Source organism: Oncorhynchus mykiss, chromosome 8, assembly GCF_057628025.1.
Source record: "Oncorhynchus mykiss isolate SJ-2025 chromosome 8, ASM5762802v1, whole genome shotgun sequence".
Lineage (NCBI taxonomy): Eukaryota > Metazoa > Chordata > Actinopteri > Salmoniformes > Salmonidae > Oncorhynchus > Oncorhynchus mykiss.
Window position 1 is genome coordinate 81,241,840 of NC_143029.1, and position 20,661 is coordinate 81,262,500.

Consider the following 20,661-nt stretch of genomic DNA (forward strand, 5'->3'; position numbering starts at 1 on the left):
TCTCTGTTGTTCCCCTCCTCTGTCGTTCCCCTCCTCCCTCACTCTGTCGTCCCCCTCCTCCTTCTCTGTCGTTCCCCTCCTCTCTCACTCTGTCGTTCCCCTCCTCCCTCAATCTGTTGTTCCCCTCCTCCGTCTCTGTTGTTCCCCTCCTCTGTCACTCTGTTGTTCCCCTCCTCCGTCTCTGTCGTTCCCCTCCTCCGTCACTGTCGTTCCCCTCCTCCGTCTCTGTCGTTCCCCTCCTCTGTCGTTCCCCTCCTCCGTCACTGTCGTTCCCCTCCTTCGTATTTTTCGTCCCCTCCTCCGTCTCTGTCGTTCCCCTCCTCCGTCTCTGTCGTTCCCCTCCTCCATCACTCTGTCGTTCCCCTCCTCCGTCACTCTATCGTTCCCCTCCTCTGTCACTCTGTCGTTCCCCTCCTCCGTCACTGTCGTTACCCTCTTCCGTCAGTCTGTCGTTCCCCTCCTCCGTCTCTGTCGTTCCCCTCCTCCGTCACTGTCGTTCCCCTCCTCCGTCACTCTGTCGTTCCCCTCCTCCGTCTCTATCGTTCCCCTCCTCCGTCTCTGTCGTTCCCCTCCTCCGTCACTGTCGTTCCCCTCCTCCGTCTCTGTTGTTCCCCTCCTCCGTAACTCTGTCGTTACCCTCCTCCGTCACTGTCGTTCCCCTCCTCCGTCTCTGTCGTTCCCCTCCTCCGTCTCTGTCGTTCCCCTCCTCCGTCTCTGTTGTTCCCCTCCTCCGTCTCTGTTGTTCCCCTCCTACGTAACTCTGTCGTTCCCCTCCTCCGTCTCTGTCATTCCCCTCCTCCGTCTCTGTCGTTCCCCTCCTCCGTCACTGTCGTTCCCCTCCTCCGTCTCTGTTGTTCCCCTCCTCCGTAACTCTGTCGTTCCCCTCCACCGTCACTCTGTTTTTCCCCTCCTCCGTCACTCTGTCGTTCCCCTCCTCCGTCACTCTGTCGTTCCCCTCCTCCGTCACTCTGTCGTTACCCTCCTCCGTCACTCTGTCGCTCCCCTCCTCCGTCTCTTTCGTTCCCGTCCTCCGTCTCTGTCGATCCCCTCTTCCGTCATCACTCTGTCGTTCCCCTCCTCCGTCTCTGTCGATCCCTTCTTCCGTCACTCTGTCATTCCCCTCCTCCGTCTCTGTTGTTCCCATCTTCCGTCTCTGTTGTTCCCCTCTTCCGTCTCTGTTGTTCCCCTCTTCCGTCACTCTGTCGTTCCCGTCCTCCGCCTCTGTCGGTCTCCTCCTCCGTCGTTCCCCTCCTCCTTCTCTGTCGTTCCCCTCCTCCCTCACTCTGTCGTTCCCCTCCTCCCTCACTCTGTTGTTCCCCTCCTCCGTCTCTGTTTTTCCCCTCCTCGGTCACTCTGTTGTTCCCCTCCTCCGTCTCTGTCGTTCCCCTCCTCCGTCACTGTCGTTCCCCTACTCCATCTCTGTCGTTCCCCTCCTCTGTCGTTCCCCTCCTCCGTCACTGTCATTCCCCTCCTCCGTCTCTGTCGTTCCCATCCTCCGTCACTGTCGTTCCCCTCCTCCGTCTCTGTCGTTCCCCTCCTCCGCCACTGTCGTTCCCCTCCTCTGTCTCTGTCGTTCCCCTCCTCCGTCACTGTCGTTCCCCTCCTCCGTCTCTGTCGTTCCCCTCCTCCGTCTCTGTCGTTCCCCTCCTCCGTCACTCCTCCGTCTCTGTCGTTCCCCTCCTCTGTCGTTCCCCTCCTCTGTTGTTACCCTCTTCCGTCACTCTGTCGTTCCCCTCCTCCATCACTGTCGTTCCCCTCCTCCGTCACTCTGTCGTTCCCCTCCTCCATCACTCTGTCGTTCCCCTCCTCCGTCACTCTATCGTTCCCCTCCTCCGTCGTTCCCCTCCTCCGTCACTCTGTCGTTCCCCTCCTCCGTCTCTGTCATTCCCCTCCTCCGTCTCTGTCGTTCCCCTCCTCCGTCACTGTCGTTCCCCTCCTCCGTCTCTGTTGTTCCCCTCCTCCGTAACTCTGTCGTTCCCCTCCACCGTCACTCTGTTTTTCCCCTCCTCCGTCACTCTGTCGTTCCCCTCCTCCGTCACTCTGTCGTTCCCCTCCTCCGTCACTCTGTCGTTACCCTCCTCCGTCACTCTGTCGCTCCCCTCCTCCGTCTCTGTCGTTCCCGTCCTTCGTCTCTGTCGATCCCCTCTTCCGTCATCACTCTGTCGTTCCCCTCCTCCGTCTCTGTCGATCCCCTCTTCCGTCACTCTGTCATTCCCCTCCTCCGTCTCTGTTGTTCCCCTCTTCCGTCTCTGTTGTTCCCCTCTTCCGTCACCCTGTCGTTCCCCTCCTCCGACCCTGTCGGTCTCCTCCTCCGTCGTTCCCCTCCTCCGTCACTCTGTCGTTCCCCTCCTCCGTCTCTGTCGTTCCCCTCCTCCGTCTCTGTCGTTCCCCTCCTCTGTCACTATCGTTCCCCTCCTCCGTCACTGTCGGTCCCCTCCTCCGTCTCTGTCGTTCCCCTCCTCTGTCACTGTCGTTCCCCTCCTCCGTCACTGTCGTTCCCGTCCTTCGTCTCTGTCGATCCCCTCTTCCGTCATCACTCTGTCGTTCCCCTCCTCCGTCTCTGTCGATCCCCTCTTCCGTCACTCTGTCATTCCCCTCCTCCGTCTCTGTTGTTCCCCTCTTCCGTCTCTGTTGTTCCCCTCTTCCGTCACTCTGTCGTTCCCCTCCTCCGACCCTGTCGGTCTCCTCCTCCGTCGTTCCCCTCCTCCGTCACTCTGTCGTTCCCCTCCTCCGTCTCTGTCGTTCCCCTCCTCCGTCTCTGTCGTTCCCCTCCTCTGTCACTGTCGTTCCCCTCCTCCGTCACTGTCGGTCCCCTCCTCCGTCTCTGTCGTTCCCCTCCTCTGTCACTGTCGTTCTCCTCCTCCGTCACTGTCGTTCCCCTCCTCTGCCATTCCCCTCCTCCATCACTGTCGTTCCCCTCCTCCGTCACTGTCGGTCCCCTCCTCCGTCTCTGTCGTTCCCCTCCTCTGTCACTGTCGTTCCCCTCCTCCGTCACTGTCGTTCCCCTCCTCCGTCTCTGTCGTTCCCCTCCTCTGTCATTCCCCTCCTCCGTCACTGTCGTTCTCCTCCTCCGTCACTATCGTTCCCCTCCTCTGCCATTCCCCTCCTCTGTCACTGTCATTCCCCTCCTCCGTCACTGTCGGTCCCCTCCTCCGTCTCTGTCGTTCCCCTCCTCTGTCACTGTCGTTCCCCTCCTCCGTCACTGTCGTTCCCCTCCTCCGTCTCTGTCGTTCCCCTCCTCTGTCATTCCCCTCCTCCGTCACTGTCGTTCTCCTCCTCCGTCACTGTCGTTCCCCTCCTCTGTCATTCCCCTCCTCCCTCACTCTGTTGTTCCCCTCCTCCGTCTCTGTTGTTCCCCTCCTCCCTCACTCTGTCGTTCCCCTCCTCCCTCACTCTGTTGTTCCCCTCCTCCGTCTCTGTTGTTCCCCTCCTATGTCGTTCCCCTCCTCCCTCACTCTGTCGTCCCCCTCCTCCTTCTCTGTCGTTCCCCTCCTCCCTCACTCTGTCGTTCCCCTCCTCCCTCAATCTGTTGTTCCCCTCCTCCGTCTCTGTCGTTCCCCTCCTCCGTCACTGTCGTTCCCCTCCTCTGTCATTTCCCTCCTCCGTCTCTGTCGTTCCCCTCCTCTGTCGTTCCGCTCCTCCGTCACTGTCGTTCCCCTCCTTCGTATTTTTCGTCCCCTCCTCCGTCTCTGTCGTTCGCCTCCTCCGTCTCTGTCGTTCCCCTCCTCCATCACTCTGTCGTTCCCCTCCTCCGTCACTCTATCGTTCCCCTCCTCCGTCACTCTGTCGCTCCCCTCCTCCGTCTCTGTCGTTCCCGTCCTCCGTCTCTGTCGATCCCCTCTTCCGTCATCACTCTGTCGTTCCCCTCCTCCGTCTCTGTCGATCCCCTCTTCCGTCACTCTGTCATTCCCCTCCTCCGTCTCTGTTGTTCCCCTCTTCCGTCTCTGTTGTTCCCCTCTTCCGTCACTCTGTCGTTCCCCTCCTCCGTCACTCTATCGTTCCCCTCCTCCGTCACTCTGTCGTTCCCCTCCTCCGTCACTGTCGTTACCCTCTTCCGTCTCTGTTGTTCCCCTCCTCCGTCTCTGTCGTTCCCCTCCTCTGTCGTTCCCCTCCTCCGTCACTGTCGTTCCCCTCCTTCGTATTTTTCGTCCCCTTCTCCGTCTCTGTCGTTCCCCTCCTCCGTCTCTGTCGTTCCCCTCCTCCATCACTCTGTCGTTCCCCTCCTCCGTCACTCTATCGTTCCCCTCCTCCGTCACTCTGTCGTTCCCCTCCTCCGTCACTGTCGTTCCCCTCCTCCGTCTCTGTTGTTCCCCTCCTCCGTAACTCTGTCGTTACCCTCCTCCCTCACTCTGTTGTTCCCCTCCTCCGTCTCTGTTGTTCCCCTCCTCCCTCACTCTGTCGTTCCCCTCCTCCCTCACTCTGTTGTTCCCCTCCTCCGTCTCTGTTGTTCCCCTCCTCTGTCGTTCCCCTCCTCCCTCACTCTGTCGTCCCCCTCCTCCTTCTCTGTCGTTCCCCTCCTCCCTCACTCTGTCGTTCCCCTCCTCCCTCAATCTGTTGTTCCCCTCCTCCGTCTCTGTTGTTCCCCTCCTCTGTCACTCTGTTGTTCCCCTCCTCCGTCACTGTCGTTCCCCTCCTCCGTCACTGTCGTTCCCCTCCTCCGTCTCTGTCGTTCCCCTCCTCTGTCGTTCCCCTCCTCCGTCACTGTCGTTCCCCTCCTTCGTATTTTTCGTCCCCTCCTCCGTCTCTGTCGTTCCCCTCCTCCGTCTCTGTCGTTCCCCTCCTCCATCACTCTGTCGTTCCCCTCCTCCGTCACTCTATCGTTCCCCTCCTCTGTCACTCTGTCGTTCCCCTCCTCCGTCACTGTCGTTACCCTCTTCCGTCAGTCTGTCGTTCCCCTCCTCCGTCTCTGTCGTTCCCCTCCTCCATCACTGTCGTTCCCCTCCTCCGTCACTCTGTCGTTCCCCTCCTCCGTCTCTATCGTTCCCCTCCTCCGTCTCTGTCGTTCCCCTCCTCCGTCACTGTCGTTCCCCTCCTCCGTCTCTGTTGTTCCCCTCCTCCGTAACTCTGTCGTTACCCTCCTCCGTCACTGTCGTTCCCCTCCTCCGTCTCTGTCGTTCCCCTCCTCCGTCTCTGTCGTTCCCCTCCTCCGTCTCTGTTGTTCCCCTCCTCCGTCTCTGTTGTTCCCCTCCTACGTAACTCTGTCGTTCCCCTCCTCCGTCTCTGTCGTTCCCCTCCTCCGTCTCTGTCGTTCCCCTCCTCCGTCACTGTCGTTCCCCTCCTCCGTCTCTGTTGTTCCCCTCCTCCGTAACTCTGTCGTTCCCCTCCACCGTCACTCTGTTTTTCCCCTCCTCCGTCACTCTGTCGTTCCCCTCCTCCGTCACTCTGTCGTTCCCCTCCTCCGTCACTCTGTCGTTACCCTCCTCCGTCACTCTGTCGCTCCCCTCCTCCGTCTCTTTCGTTCCCGTCCTCCGTCTCTGTCGATCCCCTCTTCCGTCATCACTCTGTCGTTCCCCTCCTCCGTCTCTGTCGATCCCTTCTTCCGTCACTCTGTCATTCCCCTCCTCCGTCTCTGTTGTTCCCATCTTCCGTCTCTGTTGTTCCCCTCTTCCGTCTCTGTTGTTCCCCTCTTCCGTCACTCTGTCGTTCCCGTCCTCCGCCTCTGTCGGTCTCCTCCTCCGTCGTTCCCCTCCTCCGTCACTCTGTCGTTCCCCTCCTCCGTCTCTGTCGTTCCCCTCCTCCGTCTCTGTCGTTCCCCTCCTCTGTGACTGTCGCTCCCCTCCTCCGTCACTGTCGGTCCCCTCCTCCGTCTCTGTCGTTCCCCTCCTCTGTCACTGTCGTTCCCCTCCTCCGTCACTGTCGTTCCCCTCCTCCGTCTTTGTCGTTCCCCTCCTCTGTCATTCCCCTCCTCCGTCACTGTCGTTCTCCTCCTCCGTCACTGTCGTTCCCCTCCTCCGTCTTTGTCGTTCCCCTCCTCTGTCGTTCCCCTCCTCCATCACTGTCGTTCCCCTCCTCTGCCATTCCCCTCCTCCGTCACTGTCGTTCCCCTCCTCTGTCACTGTCGTTCCCCTCCTCCGTCACTGTCGTTCCCCTCCTCCGTCTCTGTCGTTCCCCTCCTCTGTCATTCCCCTCCTCCGTCACTGTTGTTCTCCTCCTCCGTCACTGTCGTTTCCCTCCTCTGCCATTCCCCTCCTCCGTCACTGTCGTTCCCCTCCTCCGTCACTGTCGGTCCCCTCCTCCGTCTCTGTCGTTCCCCTCCTCTGTCACTGTCGTTCCCCTCCTCCGTCTCTGTCGTTCCCCTCCTCTGTCATTCCCCTCCTCCGTCACTGTCGTTCTCCTCCTCCGTCACTGTCGTTCCCCTCCTCTGTCATTCCCCTCCTCCCTCACTCTGTCGTTCGCCTCCTCCCTCACTCTGTTGTTCCCCTCCTCCGTCTCTGTTGTTCCCCTCCTCTGTCGTTCCCCTCCTCCCTCACTCTGTCGTCCCCCTCCTCCTTCTCTGTCGTTCCCCTCCTCCCTCACTCTGTCGTTCCCCTCCTCCCTCACTCTGTTGTTCCCCTCCTCCGTCTCTGTTGTTCCCCTCCTCTGTCACTCTGTTGTTCCCCTCCTCCGTCTCTGTCGTTCCCCTCCTCTGTCATTCCCCTCCTCCGTCTCTGTCGTTCCCCTCCTCTGTCGTTCCCCTCCTCCGTCACTGTCGTTCCCCTCCTTCGTCTCTTTCGTCCCCTCCTCCGTCTCTGTCGTTCCCCTCCTCCGTCTCTGTCGATCCCCTCCTCCGTCATCACTCTGTCGTTCCCCTCCTCCGTCTATGTCGATCCCCTCTTCCGTCACTCTGTCGTTCCCCTCTTTCGTCTCTGTCGATCCCCTCTTCCGTCACTCTGTTGTTCCCCTCCTCCGTCACTCTGTCTTTCCCCTCCTCTGTCGTTCCCCTCATTCTTCTCTGTCGTTCCCCTCCTCTGTCACTCTGTCGTTCCCCTCCTCCGTCTCTGTCGTTCCCCTCCTCCGTCTCTGTCGTTCCCCTCCTCCGCCACTGTCATTCCCCTCATCCGTCTCTGTCGTTCCCCTCCTCTGCCACTGTCGTTCCCCTTCTCCGTCACTCTGTCATTCCCCTACTCTGTAGTTCCCCTCCTCTGTAGTTCCCCTCTATCACTCCGTCATTCCCCTACTCTGTAGTTCCCCTCCTCTGTAGTTCCCCTCCTCTATCACTCTGTCATTCCCCTACTCTGTAGTTCCCCTCCTCTGTAGTTCCCCTCCTCTATCACTCTGTCATTTCCCTACTCTGTAGTTCCCCTCCTCTGTAGTTACCCTACTCTGTAGTTCCCCTGCTCTGTCGTTCCCCTCCTCCATCACTGTCGTTCCCCTCCTCTGTCGTTCCTCTCATCCGTCTCTGTCTTTCCCCTCCTCTGTCGTTCCCCTCCTCTGTCACTGGCGTTCCCCTTCTCCGTCACTCTGTCGTTCCCCTCCTCCGTCTCTGTCGTTCCCCTCCTCTGCCACTGTCGTTCCCCTTCTCCGTCACTGTCGTTCCCCTCCTCCACCGTTCCCCTCCTCCTTCTCTGTCGATCCCCTCCTCCGCCATCACTCTGTCGTTCCCCTCCTCCGTCTATGTCGATCCCCTCTTCCGTCACTCTGTCGTTCCCCTCCTTCGTCTCTGTCGATCCCCTGTTCCGTCACTCTGTTGTTCCCCTCCTCCGTCACTCTGTCTTTCCCCTCCTCTGTCGTTCCCCTCATCCTTCTCTGTCGTTCCCCTCCTCTGTCACTCTGTCGTTCCCCTCCTCCGTCTCTGTCGTTCCCCTCCTCCGTCTCTGTCGTTTCCCTCCTCCGCCACTCTGTCGTTCCCCTCATCCGTCTCTGTCGTTCCCCTCCTCTGCCACTGTCGTTCCCCTTCTCCGTCACTCTGTCATTCCCCTACTCTGTAGTTCCCCTCCTCTGTAGTTCCCCTCCTCTATCACTCTGTCATTCCCCTACTCTGTAGTTCCCCTCCTCTGTAGTTCCCCTCCTCTATCACTCTGTCATTTCCCTACTCTGTAGTTCCCATCCTCTGTAGTTACCCTACTCTGTAGTTCCCCTGCTCTGTCGTTCCCCTCCTCCATCACTGTCGTTCCCCTCCTCTGTCGTTCCTCTCATCCGTCTCTGTCTTTCCCCTCCTCTTTCACTGTCGTTCCCCTTCTCCGTCACTCTGTCGTTCCCCTCCTCCGTCTCTGTCGTTCCCCTCCTCTGCCACTGTCGTTCCCCTTCTCCGTCTCTGTCGTTCCCCTCCTCCGTCTCTGCCGTTCCCTTACTCCGCCTCTGTCGTTCCCCTCCTCCGTCACTGTCGTTCCCCTCCTCTGTCGTTCCCCTCCTCCGTCACTGTCGTTCCCCTCCTTCGTCTCTTTCGTCCCCTCCTCCGTCTCTGTCGTTCCCCTCCTCCGTCTCTGTCGATCCCCTCTTCCGTCACTCTGTTGTTCCCCTCCTCCGTCTATGTCGATCCCCTCTTCCGTCACTCTGTCGTTCCCCTCCTTCGTCTCTGTCGATCCCCTCTTCCGTCACTCTGTTGTTCCCCTCCTCCGTCACTCTGTCTTTCCCCTCCTCTGTCGTTCCCCTCATCCTTCTCTGTCGTTCCCCTCCTCTGTCACTCTGTCGTTCCCCTCCTCCGTCTCTGTCGTTCCCCTCCTCTGCCACTGTCGTTCCCCTTCTCCGTCACTCTGTCATTCCCCTACTCTGTAGTTCCCCTCCTCTGTAGTTCCCCTCCTCTATCACTCTGTCATTCCCCTACTCTGTAGTTCCCCTCCTCTGTAGTTCCCCTCCTCTATCACTCTGTCATTCCCCTACTCTGTAGTTCCCCTCCTCTGTAGTTCCCCTCCTCTATCACTCTGTCATTTCCCTACTCTGTAGTTCCCCTCCTCTGTAGTTACCCTACTCTGTAGTTCTGTCACTCTGTCGCTGCCCTCTTCCGTCTCTGTCGTTCCCCTCCTCCGTCTCTGTCGTTCCCCTCCTCCGTCACTGTTGTTCCCCTCCTCCGTCTCTGTCGTTCCCCTCCTCCGTCTCTGCCGTTCCCTTACTCCGCCTCTGTCGTTCCCCTCCTCCGTCACTGTCGTTCCCCTCCTCCGTCTCTGTCGTTCCCCTCCTCTGTCGTTCCCCTCCTTCGTCTCTTTCGTCCCCTCCTCCGTCTCTGTCGTTCCCCTCCTCCGTCTCTGTCGATCCCCTCTTCCGTCACTCTGTTGTTCCCCTCCTCCGTCACTCTGTCTTTCCCCTCCTCTGTCGTTCCCCTCATCCTTCTCTGTCGTTCCCCTCCTCTGTCACTCTGTCGTTCCCCTCCTCCGTCTCTGTCGTTCCCCTCCTCCGTCTCTGTCGTTTCCCTCCTCCGCCACTCTGTCGTTCCCCTCATCCGTCTCTGTCGTTCCCCTCCTCTGCCACTGTCGTTCCCCTTCTCCGTCACTCTGTCATTCCCCTACTCTGTAGTTCCCCTCCTCTGTAGTTCCCCTCCTCTATCACTCTGTCATTCCCCTACTCTGTAGTTCCCCTCCTCTGTAGTTCCCCTCCTCTATCACTCTGTCATTTCCCTACTCTGTAGTTCCCCTCCTCTGTAGTTACCCTACTCTGTAGTTCCCCTGCTCTGTCGTTCCCCTCCTCCATCACTGTCGTTCCCCTCCTCTGTCGTTCCTCTCATCCGTCTCTGTCTTTCCCCTCCTCTGTCGTTCCCCTCCTCTGTCACTGTCGTTCCCCTTCTCCGTCACTCTGTCGTTCCCCTTCTCCGTCACTCTGTCGTTCCCCTCCTCCGCTGTTCCCCTCCTCCTTCTCTGTCGTTCCCCTCCTCCATCTCTGTCGTTCCCCTCCTCCGTCTCTGTCGTTCCCCTCCTCTGTCACTGTTGTTCCCTTACTCCGCCTCTGTCGTTCCCCTCCTCTGTCACTGTCGTTACCCTCTTCCGTCACTATGTCGTTCCCCTCCTCCATCACTGTCGTTCCCCTCCTCCGTCACTGTCGTTCCCCTCCTCCGTCACTCTGTCGTTCCCCTCCTCCATCACTGTCGTTCCCCTCCTCCGTCTCTGTCGTTCCCCTCCTCCGTCACTCTGTCGTTCCCCTCTTCCGTCACTGTCGTTACCCTCCTCCGTCTCTGTCGTTCCCCTCTTCTGTCTCTGTCGTTCCCCTCCTCCGTCTCTGTTGTTCCCCTCCTCCGTCTCTGTTGTTCCCCTCTTCCGTCACTCTGTCGTTCCCCTCCTCTGTCTCTGACGTTCCCGTCCTCCGTCTCTGACGATCCCCTCTTCCGTCACTCTGTCGTTCCCCTCCTCCGTCTCTGTCGATCCCCTCTTCTGTCACTCTGTCGCTGCCCTCTTCCGTCTCTGTTGTTCCCCTCCTCCGTCTCTGTCGTTCCCCTCCTCCGTCTCTGCCGTTCCTTTACTCCGCCTCTGTCGTTCCCCTCCTCCGTCTCTGTCGTTCCCCTCTTCTGTCGTTCCCCTCCTCCGTCACTGTCGTTCCCCTCCTTCGTCCCCTCCTCCGTCTCTGTCGTTCCCCTCCTCCATCTCTGTCGATCCCCTCCTCCGTCATCACTCTGTCGTTCCCCTCGTCCGTCTATGTCGATCCCCTCTTCCGTCACTCTGTCGTTCCCCTCCTTCGTCTCTGTCGATACCCTCTTCCGTCACTCTGTTGTTCCCCTCCTCCGTCACTCTGTCTTTCCCCTCCTCTGTCGTTCCCCTCATCCTTCTCTGTCGTTCCCCTCCTCTGTCACTCTGTCGTTCCCCTCCTCCGTCTCTGTCGTTCCCCTCCTCTGCCACTGTCGTTCCCCTTCTCCGTCACTCTGTCATTCCCCTACTCTGTAGTTCCCCTCCTCTGTAGTTCCCCTCCTCTATCACTCTGTCATTCCCCTACTCTGTAGTTCCCCTCCTCTGTAGTTCCCCTCCTCTATCACTCTGTCATTCCCCTACTCTGTAGTTCCCCTCCTCTGTACTTACCCTACTCTGTAGTTCCCCTGCCCTGTCGTTCCCCTCCTCCGTCTCTGTCATTCCCCTCTTCTGTCGTTCCCCTCCTCTGTCATTCCCCTCCTTGTCGTTCCCCTCCTCCGTCACTGTCGTTCCCCTCCTCCGTCTCTGTCGTTCCCCTCCTCCGTCACTGTCGTTCCCCTCCTCCGTCTCTGTCGTTCCCCTCCTCTGTCATTCCCCTCCTCCGTCTCTGTCGTTCCCCTCCTCTGTCGTTCCCTTCCTCCGTCACTGTTGTTCCCCTCCTCCTTCTCTTTCGTCCTCTCCTCCGTCACCCTGTCGTTCCCCTCCTCCACTTAACAGCCAGTGGGTTGATTAACTAAAGATACTTAACAGCCAGTGGGTTGACTAAAGATACTTAACAGCCATTGGGTTGATTAACTAAAGACACTTAACAGCCAGTGGGTTGATTAACTAAAGACACTTAACAGCCAGTGGGTTGATTAACTAAAGATACTTAACAGCCAGTGGGTTGATTAACTAAAGATACTTAACAGCCAGTGGGTTGATTAACTAAAGACACTTAACAGCCAGTGGGTTGACTAAAGATACTTAACAGCCAGTGTGTTGATTAACTAAAGATACTTAACAGCCATTGGGTTGATTAACTAAAGATACTTAACAGTCAGTTTGTTGATTAACTAAAGACACTTAACAGCCAGTGGGTTGATTAACTAAAGATACTTAACAGCCAGTGGGTTGACTAAAGACACTTAACAGCCAGTGGGTTGATTAACTAAAGATACTTACCAGCCATTGGGTTGACTAAAGACACTTAACAGCCAGTGGGTTGACTAAAGACACTTAACAGCCAGTGGGTTGATTAACTAAAGACACTTAACAGCCAGTGGGTTGACTAAAGATACTTAACAGCCATTGGGTTGATTAACTAAAGACACTTAACAGCCAGTGGGTTGATTAACTAAAGACACTTAACAGCCAGTGGGTTGATTAACTAAAGACACTTAACAGCCAGTGGGTTGACTAAAGATACTTAACAGCCATTGGGTTGATTAACTAAAGACACTTAACAGCCAGTGGGTTGATTAACTAAAGATACTTAACAGCCAGTGGGTTGATTAACTAAAGACACTTAACAGCCAGTGGGTTGACTAAAGACACTTAACAGCCAGTGGGTTGATTAACTAAAGACACTTAACAGCCAGTGGGTTGACTAAAGACACTTAACAGCCAGTGGGTTGGTTAACTAAAGACACTTAACAGCCAGTGGGTTGACTAAAGATACTTAACAGCCATTGGGTTGATTAACTAAAGACACTTAACAGCCAGTGGGTTGACTAAAGATACTTAACAGACATTGGGTTGATTAACTAAAGACACTTAACAGGCAGTGGGTTGATTAACTAAAGATACTTAACAGCCAGTGGGTTGATTAACTAAAGATACTTAACAGCCAGTGGGTTGATTAACTAAAGATACTTAACAGCCATTGGGTTGATTAACTAAAGATACTTAACAGCCAGTGGGTTGATTAACTAAAGACACTTAACAGCCAGTGGGTTGATTAACTAAAGATACTTAACAGCCAGTGGGTTGATTAACTAAAGACACTTAACAGCCAGTGGGTTGACTAAAGATACTTAACTGCCATTGGGTTGATTAACTAAAGACACTTAACAGCCAGTGGGTTGATTAACTAAAGACACTTAACAGCCAGTGGGTTGACTAAAGATACTTAACAGCCATTGGGTTGATTAACTAAAGACACTTAACAGCCAGTGGGTTGATTAACTAAAGACACTTAACAGCCAGTGGGTTGACTAAAGATACTTAACAGCCAGTGTGTTGATTAACTAAAGATACTTAACAGCCATTGGGTTGATTAACTAAAGATACTTAACAGCCAGTGGGTTGATTAACTAAAGACACTTAACAGCCAGTGGGTTGATTAACTAAAGATACTTAACAGCCAGTGGGTTGATTAAATAAAGACACTTAACAGCCAGTGGGTTGATTAACTAAAGATACTTAACAGCCAGTGGGTTGATTAACTAAAGATACTTAACAGCCAGTGGGTTGATTAACTAAAGACACTTAACAGCCAGTGGGTTGATTGACTAAAGACACTTAACAGCCAGTGGGTTGATTAACTAAAGACACTTAACAGCCAGTGGGTTGACTAAAGATACTTAACAGCCATTGGGTTGATTAACTAAAGACACTTAACAGCCAGTGGGTTGATTAACTAAAGACACTTAACAGCCAGTGGGTTGACTAAAGATACTTAACAGCCAGTGTGTTGATTAACTAAAGATACTTAACAGCCAGTGGGTTGATTAACTAAAGATACTTAACAGCCAGTGGGTTGACTAAAGACACTTAACAGCCGGTGGGTTGATTAACTAAAGACACTTAACAGCCAGTGGGTTGATTAACTAAAGATACTTAACAGCCAGTGGGTTGACTAAAGACACTTAACAGCCAGTGGGTTGATTAACTAAAGACACTTAACAGCCAGTGGGTTGACTAAAGATACTTAACAGCCATTGGGTTGATTAACTAAAGACACCTAACAGCCAGTGGGTTGACTAAAGATACTTAACAGCCAGTGGGTTGATTAACTAAAGATACTTAACAGCCAGTGGGTTGATTAACTAAAGATACTTAACAGCCATTGGGTTGATTAACTAAAGATACTTAACAGCCAGTGGGTTGATTAACTAAAGACACTTAACAGCCAGTGGGTTGATTAACTAAAGATACTTAACAGCCAGTGGGTTGATTAACTAAAGACACTTAACAGCCAGTGGGTTGATTAACTAAAGATACTTAACAGCCAGTGGGTTGATTAACTAAAGATACTTAACAGCCAGTGGGTTGATTAACTAAAGACACTTAACAGCCAGTGGGTTGATTAACTAAAGACACTTAACAGCCAGTGGGTTGATTAACTAAAGACACTTAACAGCCAGTGGGTTGACTAAAGATACTTAACAGCCATTGGGTTGATTAACTAAAGACACTTAACAGCCAGTGGGTTGATTAACTAAAGACACTTAACAGCCAGTGGGTTGACTAAAGATACTTAACAGCCAGTGTGTTGATTAACTAAAGATACTTAACAGCCATTGGGTTGATTAACTAAAGATACTTAACAGCCAGTGGGTTGATTAACTAAAGACACTTAACAGCCAGTGGGTTGATTAACTAAAGATACTTAACAGCCAGTGGGTTGATTAACTAAAGACACTTAACAGCCAGTGGGTTGATTAACTAAAGATACTTAACAGCCAGTGGGTTGATTAACTAAAGATACTTAACAGCCAGTGGGTTGATTAACTAAAGACACTTAACAGCCAGTGGGTTGATTAACAAAAGACACTTAACAGCCAGTGGGTTGATTAACTAAAGACACTTAACAGCCAGTGGGTTGACTAAAGATACTTAACAGCCATTGGGTTGATTAACTAAAGACACTTAACAGCCAGTGGGTTGATTAACTAAAGACACTTAACAGCCAGTGGGTTGACTAAAGATACTTAACAGCCAGTGTGTTGATTAACTAAAGATACTTAACAGCCATTGGGTTGATTAACTAAAGATACTTAACAGCCAGTGGGTTGATTAACTAAAGACACTTAACAGCCAGTGGGTTGATTAACTAAAGATACTTAACAGCCAGTGGGTTGACTAAAGACACTTAACAGCCAGTGGGTTGATTAACTAAAGACACTTAACAGCCAGTGGGTTGATTAACTAAAGATACTTACCAGCCAGTGGGTTGACTAAAGACACTTAACAGCCAGTGGGTTGACTAAAGACACTTAACAGCCAGTGGGTTGATTAACTAAAGACACTTAACAGCCAGTGGGTTGACTAAAGATACTTAACAGCCATTGGGTTGATTAACTAAAGACACTTAACAGCCAGTGGGTTGATTAACTAAAGATACTTAACAGCCAGTGGGTTGATTAACTAAAGACACTTAACCGCCAGTGGGTTGATTAACTAAAGACACTTAACAGCCAGTGGGTTGATTAACTAAAGACACTTAACAGCCAGTGGGTTGACTAAAGATACTTAACAGCCATTGGGTTGATTAACTAAAGACACTTAACAGCCAGTGGGTTGATTAACTAAAGACACTTAACAGCCAGTGGGTTGACTAAAGACACTTAACAGCCAGTGGGTTGATTAACTAAAGACACTTAACAGCCAGTGGGTTGATTAACTAAAGACACTTGACAGCCAGTGGGTTGACTAAAGATACTTAACAGCCATTGGGTTGATTAACTAAAGACACTTAACAGCCAGTGGGTTGATTAACTAAAGACACTTAACAGCCAGTGGGTTGACTAAAGATACTTAACAGCCATTGGGTTGATTAACTAAAGATACTTAACAGCCAGTGGGTTGATTAACTAAAGACACTTAACAGCCAGTGGGTTGATTAACTAAAGATACTTAACAGCCAGTGGGTTGACTAAAGACACTTAACAGCCAGTGGGTTGATTAACTAAAGACACTTAACAGCCAGTGGGTTGATTAACTAAAGATACTTACCAGCCAGTGGGTTGATTAACTAAAGACACTTAACAGCCAGTGGGTTGACTAAAGACACTTAACAGCCAGTGGGTTGATTAACTAAAGACACTTAACAGCCAGTGGGTTGACTAAAGATACTTAACATCCATTGGGTTGATTAACTAAAGACACCTAACAGCCAGTGGGTTGACTAAAGATACTTAACAGCCAGTGGGTTGATTAACTAAAGACACTTAACAGCCAGTGGGTTGACTAAAGACACTTAACAGCCAGTGGGTTGATTAACTAAAGACACTTAACAGCCAGTGGGTTGACTAAAGACACTTAACAGCCAGTGGGTTGGTTAACTAAAGACACTTAACAGCCAGTGGGTTGACTAAAGATACTTAACAGCCATTGGGTTGATTAACTAAAGACACTTAACAGCCAGTGGGTTGACTAAAGATACTTAACAGCCATTGGGTTGATTAACTAAAGACACTTAACAGCCAGTGGGTTGACTAAAGATACTTAACAGCCAGTGGGTTGATTAACTAAAGATACTTAACAGCCAGTGGGTTGATTAACTAAAGATACTTAACAGCCAGTGGGTTGACTAAAGACACTTAACAGCCAGTGGGTTGATTAACTAAAGATACTTAACAGCCAGTGGGTTGATTAACTAAAGATACTTAACAGCCAGTGGGTTGATTAACTAAAGATACTTAACAGCCAGTGGGTTGACTAAAGATACTTAATAGCCAGTGGGTTGATTAACTAAAGATACTTAACAGCCAGTGGGTTGATTAACTAAAGATACTTAACAGCCAGTGGGTTGACTAAAGACACTTAACAGCCAGTGGGTTGATTAACTAAAGATACTTAACAGCCAGTGGGTTGATTAACTAAAGATACTTAACAGCCAGTGGGTTGATTAACTAAAGACACTTAACAGCCAGTGTGTTGATTACCTAAAGATACCTAACAGCCCTCTATCACTGCTGACTCTATGTGGGTCTGAGCTGAGTTCGGAGGCCGTGAAAAACACACACACACACACACACACACACACACACACACACACACACACACACACACACACACACACACACACACACACACACAGACACACACAGACACACACACACACACACACACACACACACACAGACACACACACACACACACAGACACACACACACACACACACACACACACACACACACACACACACACACACACACACACACACACACACACACACACACACACACACACACACACACACACACACACACACTCACAGAGGCCTGCTTGTATCTGTGGTAATGAGATCAGGCAGGAGGGAGAGCTCATGCCCACTAGATGTATGCGATCGTGGGGAGTGATTTAGAGGTTTCCCTCCTCCTACAACACCCATGGGGTGGAAAGATGGATTGTTCGATTCTGTGTATTCCACCAACTTTTCATTTATCTGGTGGAGCATAGCAGTTTTTCCGTTCAGTTTTTCGATTTTGGTTTGGCAGTGCACAAATGTTGCAAAACTTCAAGGTTTGCAACAGCAGAAAAGCCCCCTGAAAGACTTGGTAGAATTATTTCAGTCCAGCAGGATGGGGGAATTGGGGCAACGGGTCTAGGTTGGAGGACGCTTCCTTTCCTGCTGAAGTCATCATGATAGTGAAGTCAGTGGGTTCAGTGCATTTGCTGTTCTGCACCAATTGACAGCTCAGCTCAGCACAGAGCACGACTGTATCTATCTTCTCCCAGTCCTGTCACAGGGGTGGTTGTCTGCTTGCATCTCAGCCGGTCCCATCGTATGCTCTGTCAGGCCTCTTAGAATGTCTCCTATTCAGCCCATACAATCAGAATGGACGGAATGGACACCCCCATTCACAGACACATTCTAGAGCCTCCTTGAGGTCTTTTCTCCGCCTAAGACAACTCTGCGTGTGAAATAAATAAAGGATAGCTGAAAGGAGAGGATGGCGTTAACTACATCCGATGGTTTCTCTGCAACAATAGGTGAGGCTGGTTAGTATACAGCTGGTGCATTCAGGTCCATAGTGTACTGTTGTAAATCCCTTGAATCAAAGGCCTGAATGGGTCGTCTATAGCAAGGAGAGTTGTATGGTTTCCACGGTGATGCCCATAGGCAGGCCCCTACTCTTCTACTCTGTATGCTAGCTGTGACTGCAGTGGCTGTTGGGTCGTGGCCAATCCCACACCCTTTACTGCAGCTCTGTAACCCGGCATAATAATAATAATATCATACAGCAGATGTGGCCTCATCATGACCCAACAAACCGCTTTCAAATGTTTGTGTGGCCCACCCGGTGAGCATAACCAATGTGTCTAACTGGGACCCAAACTGAAGACGTGACCCAAAATTAATCAGCAATGGTGCACAAGTGGGTCCTGAACCCACCACTAGGGAAATTCTGTTTTAGTGTTCAGCACAGTTGGTTCTCACCAATACTATTCACCTTCTGCCTAGGGGTCCACAGACCACCTGGGCACTACTACATAAAGGGACAGGAGGGATCGTTTTTTAATGACAGTTAAATGTGGAATGTGTTAACTGTCATACAACACTTTACTATCCATGACGAAATATCTTTGTATCTTTACCCGCTCAATGGCAGGTCCACTCTGAATGGGTTAGCGAGCTAAACAACCAATGCAGTCAGCTCAGAGCAGCAGAGATTCCTTGGAGATGACTGGCGTTACCCTGGTAAATGCTAAACAGTCTGAACGTCTCCTGGATGCCACTCCTTAGCACAAATCCCTTGATCTTTACGTAACTTGTCTCTACACCCTCTGAATTCAGGCTGATTGTATTGTACAGTAGGTGATATACTGTATGTCAGGAATGGAATATAGATGGATTGAATTCAGGGCTGATGGAATAATACATTACTGTCAATTTGCACATAAATGCTCTTTGCATTGTAAAAATCTTCCTATACCCCAAAGATACCAAACTCACATTACATTTGTTGAATACTCCATTCCCCTGAGATATTTCTGTGTTGTCTTCTGTATAGACTCTGAGCTGAGAGGGTTTGGGCTCCCCACCAGGCTCTCTCCCCACCAGGCTCTGTCCCCACCAGGCTCTCTCCCCACCAGGCTCTGTCCCCACCAGGCTCTGTCCCCACCAGGCTCTCTCCCCACCAGGCTCTCTCCCCACCAGGCTCTCTCCCCACCAGCCTCTCTCCCCACCAGCCTCTCTCCCCACCAGGCTCTCTGCCCACCAGGCTCTCTGCCCACCAGGCTCTTTCCCCACCAGGCTCTCTCCCCACCAGGCTCTCTCCCCACCAGCCTCTCTCCCCACCAAGCTCTCTCCCCACCAGGCTCTCTCCCCACCAGGCTCTGTCCCTACCAGGCTCTGTCCCTACCAGGCTCTGTCCCCACCAGGCTCTGTCCCCACCAGGCTCTGTCCCCACCAGGCTCTCTGCCCACCAAGCTCTCTGCCCACCAAGCTCTCTGCCCACCAGGTTCTGTCCCCATAAGGCTCTCTGCCCACCAGGCTCTCTGCCCACCAGGCTCTCTCCCCACCAGGCTCTCGCCCCACCAGGCTCTCGACCCACCAGGCTCTCTGCCCACCAGGCTCTCTCCCCACCAGGCTCTCTGCCCGGCTCTCTTTCTGCCAGGGGCTCATTACTCATGTGGGTCAGGATTTCCAACATGGCGGAGAGGTCGAAGGTCACCATGTCTACTCACAGTGAAAGCGATCTAGCAGCTCAATAGGGAGCGCTACAAAGACACCCTGCATAATAGAGTCAAAGAATATAGAATAAAGAAGAGTTAGATCGCTCTGCAGCTTTTGGTACAAATACAGCAAAGGAGACATGAATATCACACAGAACACACCCACAGTGTATGTGCACATAGACATGCACACTCACGTACGCATAGGGATGTGCACATGCATTGACCTACAGAATGTTCCTACCTGGGGAGAGGTGGAGGAGAGAGAGAGAGAGAGAGAGAGATTGACAGACAGATACTACGATAACTATGCACTTTGAATCTTAATGATCTTTCTCTCTCTCTCCCTCTCTCTCTCTTTCCCTCTCTCTCTGTCTCTCTTCCCCCCCCCTCTCTCTCTCTCTCTCTCTCTCTCTCTCTCTCTCTCTCTCTTTCCCTCTCTGTCTCTCTTCCCCCCCTCTCTCTCTCTCTCTCGCTCTCTTTCCCTCTCTCTCTGTCTCTCTTCCCCCCATCTCTCTCTCCCTCTCCCCCCCCCCCCCCTCTCTCTCTCTCTCTCTTTCTTTGTCTCTGCAGGTCAAGGATGACGGTGGCTGTGTGTGTAGCTGGTCTGCAGGCTGTCCTGTCTCTGCTGCTGCTTGGTGAGCCATCTTATTTACTAACCTGTCAGTCTGGGACAACATGAGGTACTGCTGGAAATCACAGGCACATTTCAAAAGATAAAAGCAGAACTTGAACGCCACCAAAAAGATAATGCATAACCCATGTTTGAGTTAGATCCCAGAATTAAGATCCTATATCTGTAGCTTACAAGTTTCTGATCCATAGTAACTCTATATGGAAAAACATTGTTGTCATCCAACAAAAGACTATTGTGATAATCTGAGTGATGTGGCTAACTGAGAGTTAAGAGGCTGTGGATGTTTGCAGAAAGGCTCTGTGGAACTGTACTGGAACGGTTCCAAATCAATTGATGGAAATATAGTCAACCGTCTGTTCAATTACACTGCATCAAATTAACCTGTGCTGGAACAACAAAGACAGAATGAATCTGTGTAGGGAGTCTATCTAAGCCCGTGGTTAGTGCATGTGATGTTAGAGGGCCCACAAATTGTCAGAATGTGGGACATGCAATCTCCATAGACGAACATTGTCAGTAGAATGACCTTACTGAAGAGCTCAGTGACTTTCAATGTGGCACCGTCATAGGATGCCACGTTTCCAACAAGTCGGTTGGAAGAACCGTGGAAGAACTTGACTGGCCTGCACAGAGCACTGACCTCAACCCCTTCGAAACACCTTTGGGATGAATTGGAACACCAACTGAGAGCAAGGCCTAATCGCCCAACATCAGTGCCCGATCTCACGAATGCTCTTGTGGCTAAACGGAAGCATGTCCCCGCAGCAATGTTCCAACATCTAGTGAAAAGCATTCCCTGAAGAGTGGAGGCTGTTATAGCAGCAAAGGGGGGACCAACTCCATATTAATGCCCATGATTTTGGAATGAGATGTTTGACGAGCTGGTGTCCA

General features: G+C 52.2%; 1 protein-coding gene across 4 annotated transcripts in view; it reads left to right on the top strand.

Annotated features, from left to right (window-relative positions):
- Positions 1–20,661, top strand: part of ncana (neurocan a) — a 127,679-nt gene that overhangs the window by 34,622 nt on the left and 72,396 nt on the right. For all 4 annotated transcript variants that reach the window (XM_036986389.2, XM_090182753.1, XM_090182751.1 and 1 more), the window contains exon 3: positions 19,707–19,771. In XM_036986389.2, coding sequence (XP_036842284.2) covers positions 19,714–19,771 — 58 coding nt within the window. In that variant the 5' untranslated portion in view covers positions 19,707–19,713. The remainder of the gene's footprint in view (positions 1–19,706; positions 19,772–20,661) is intronic.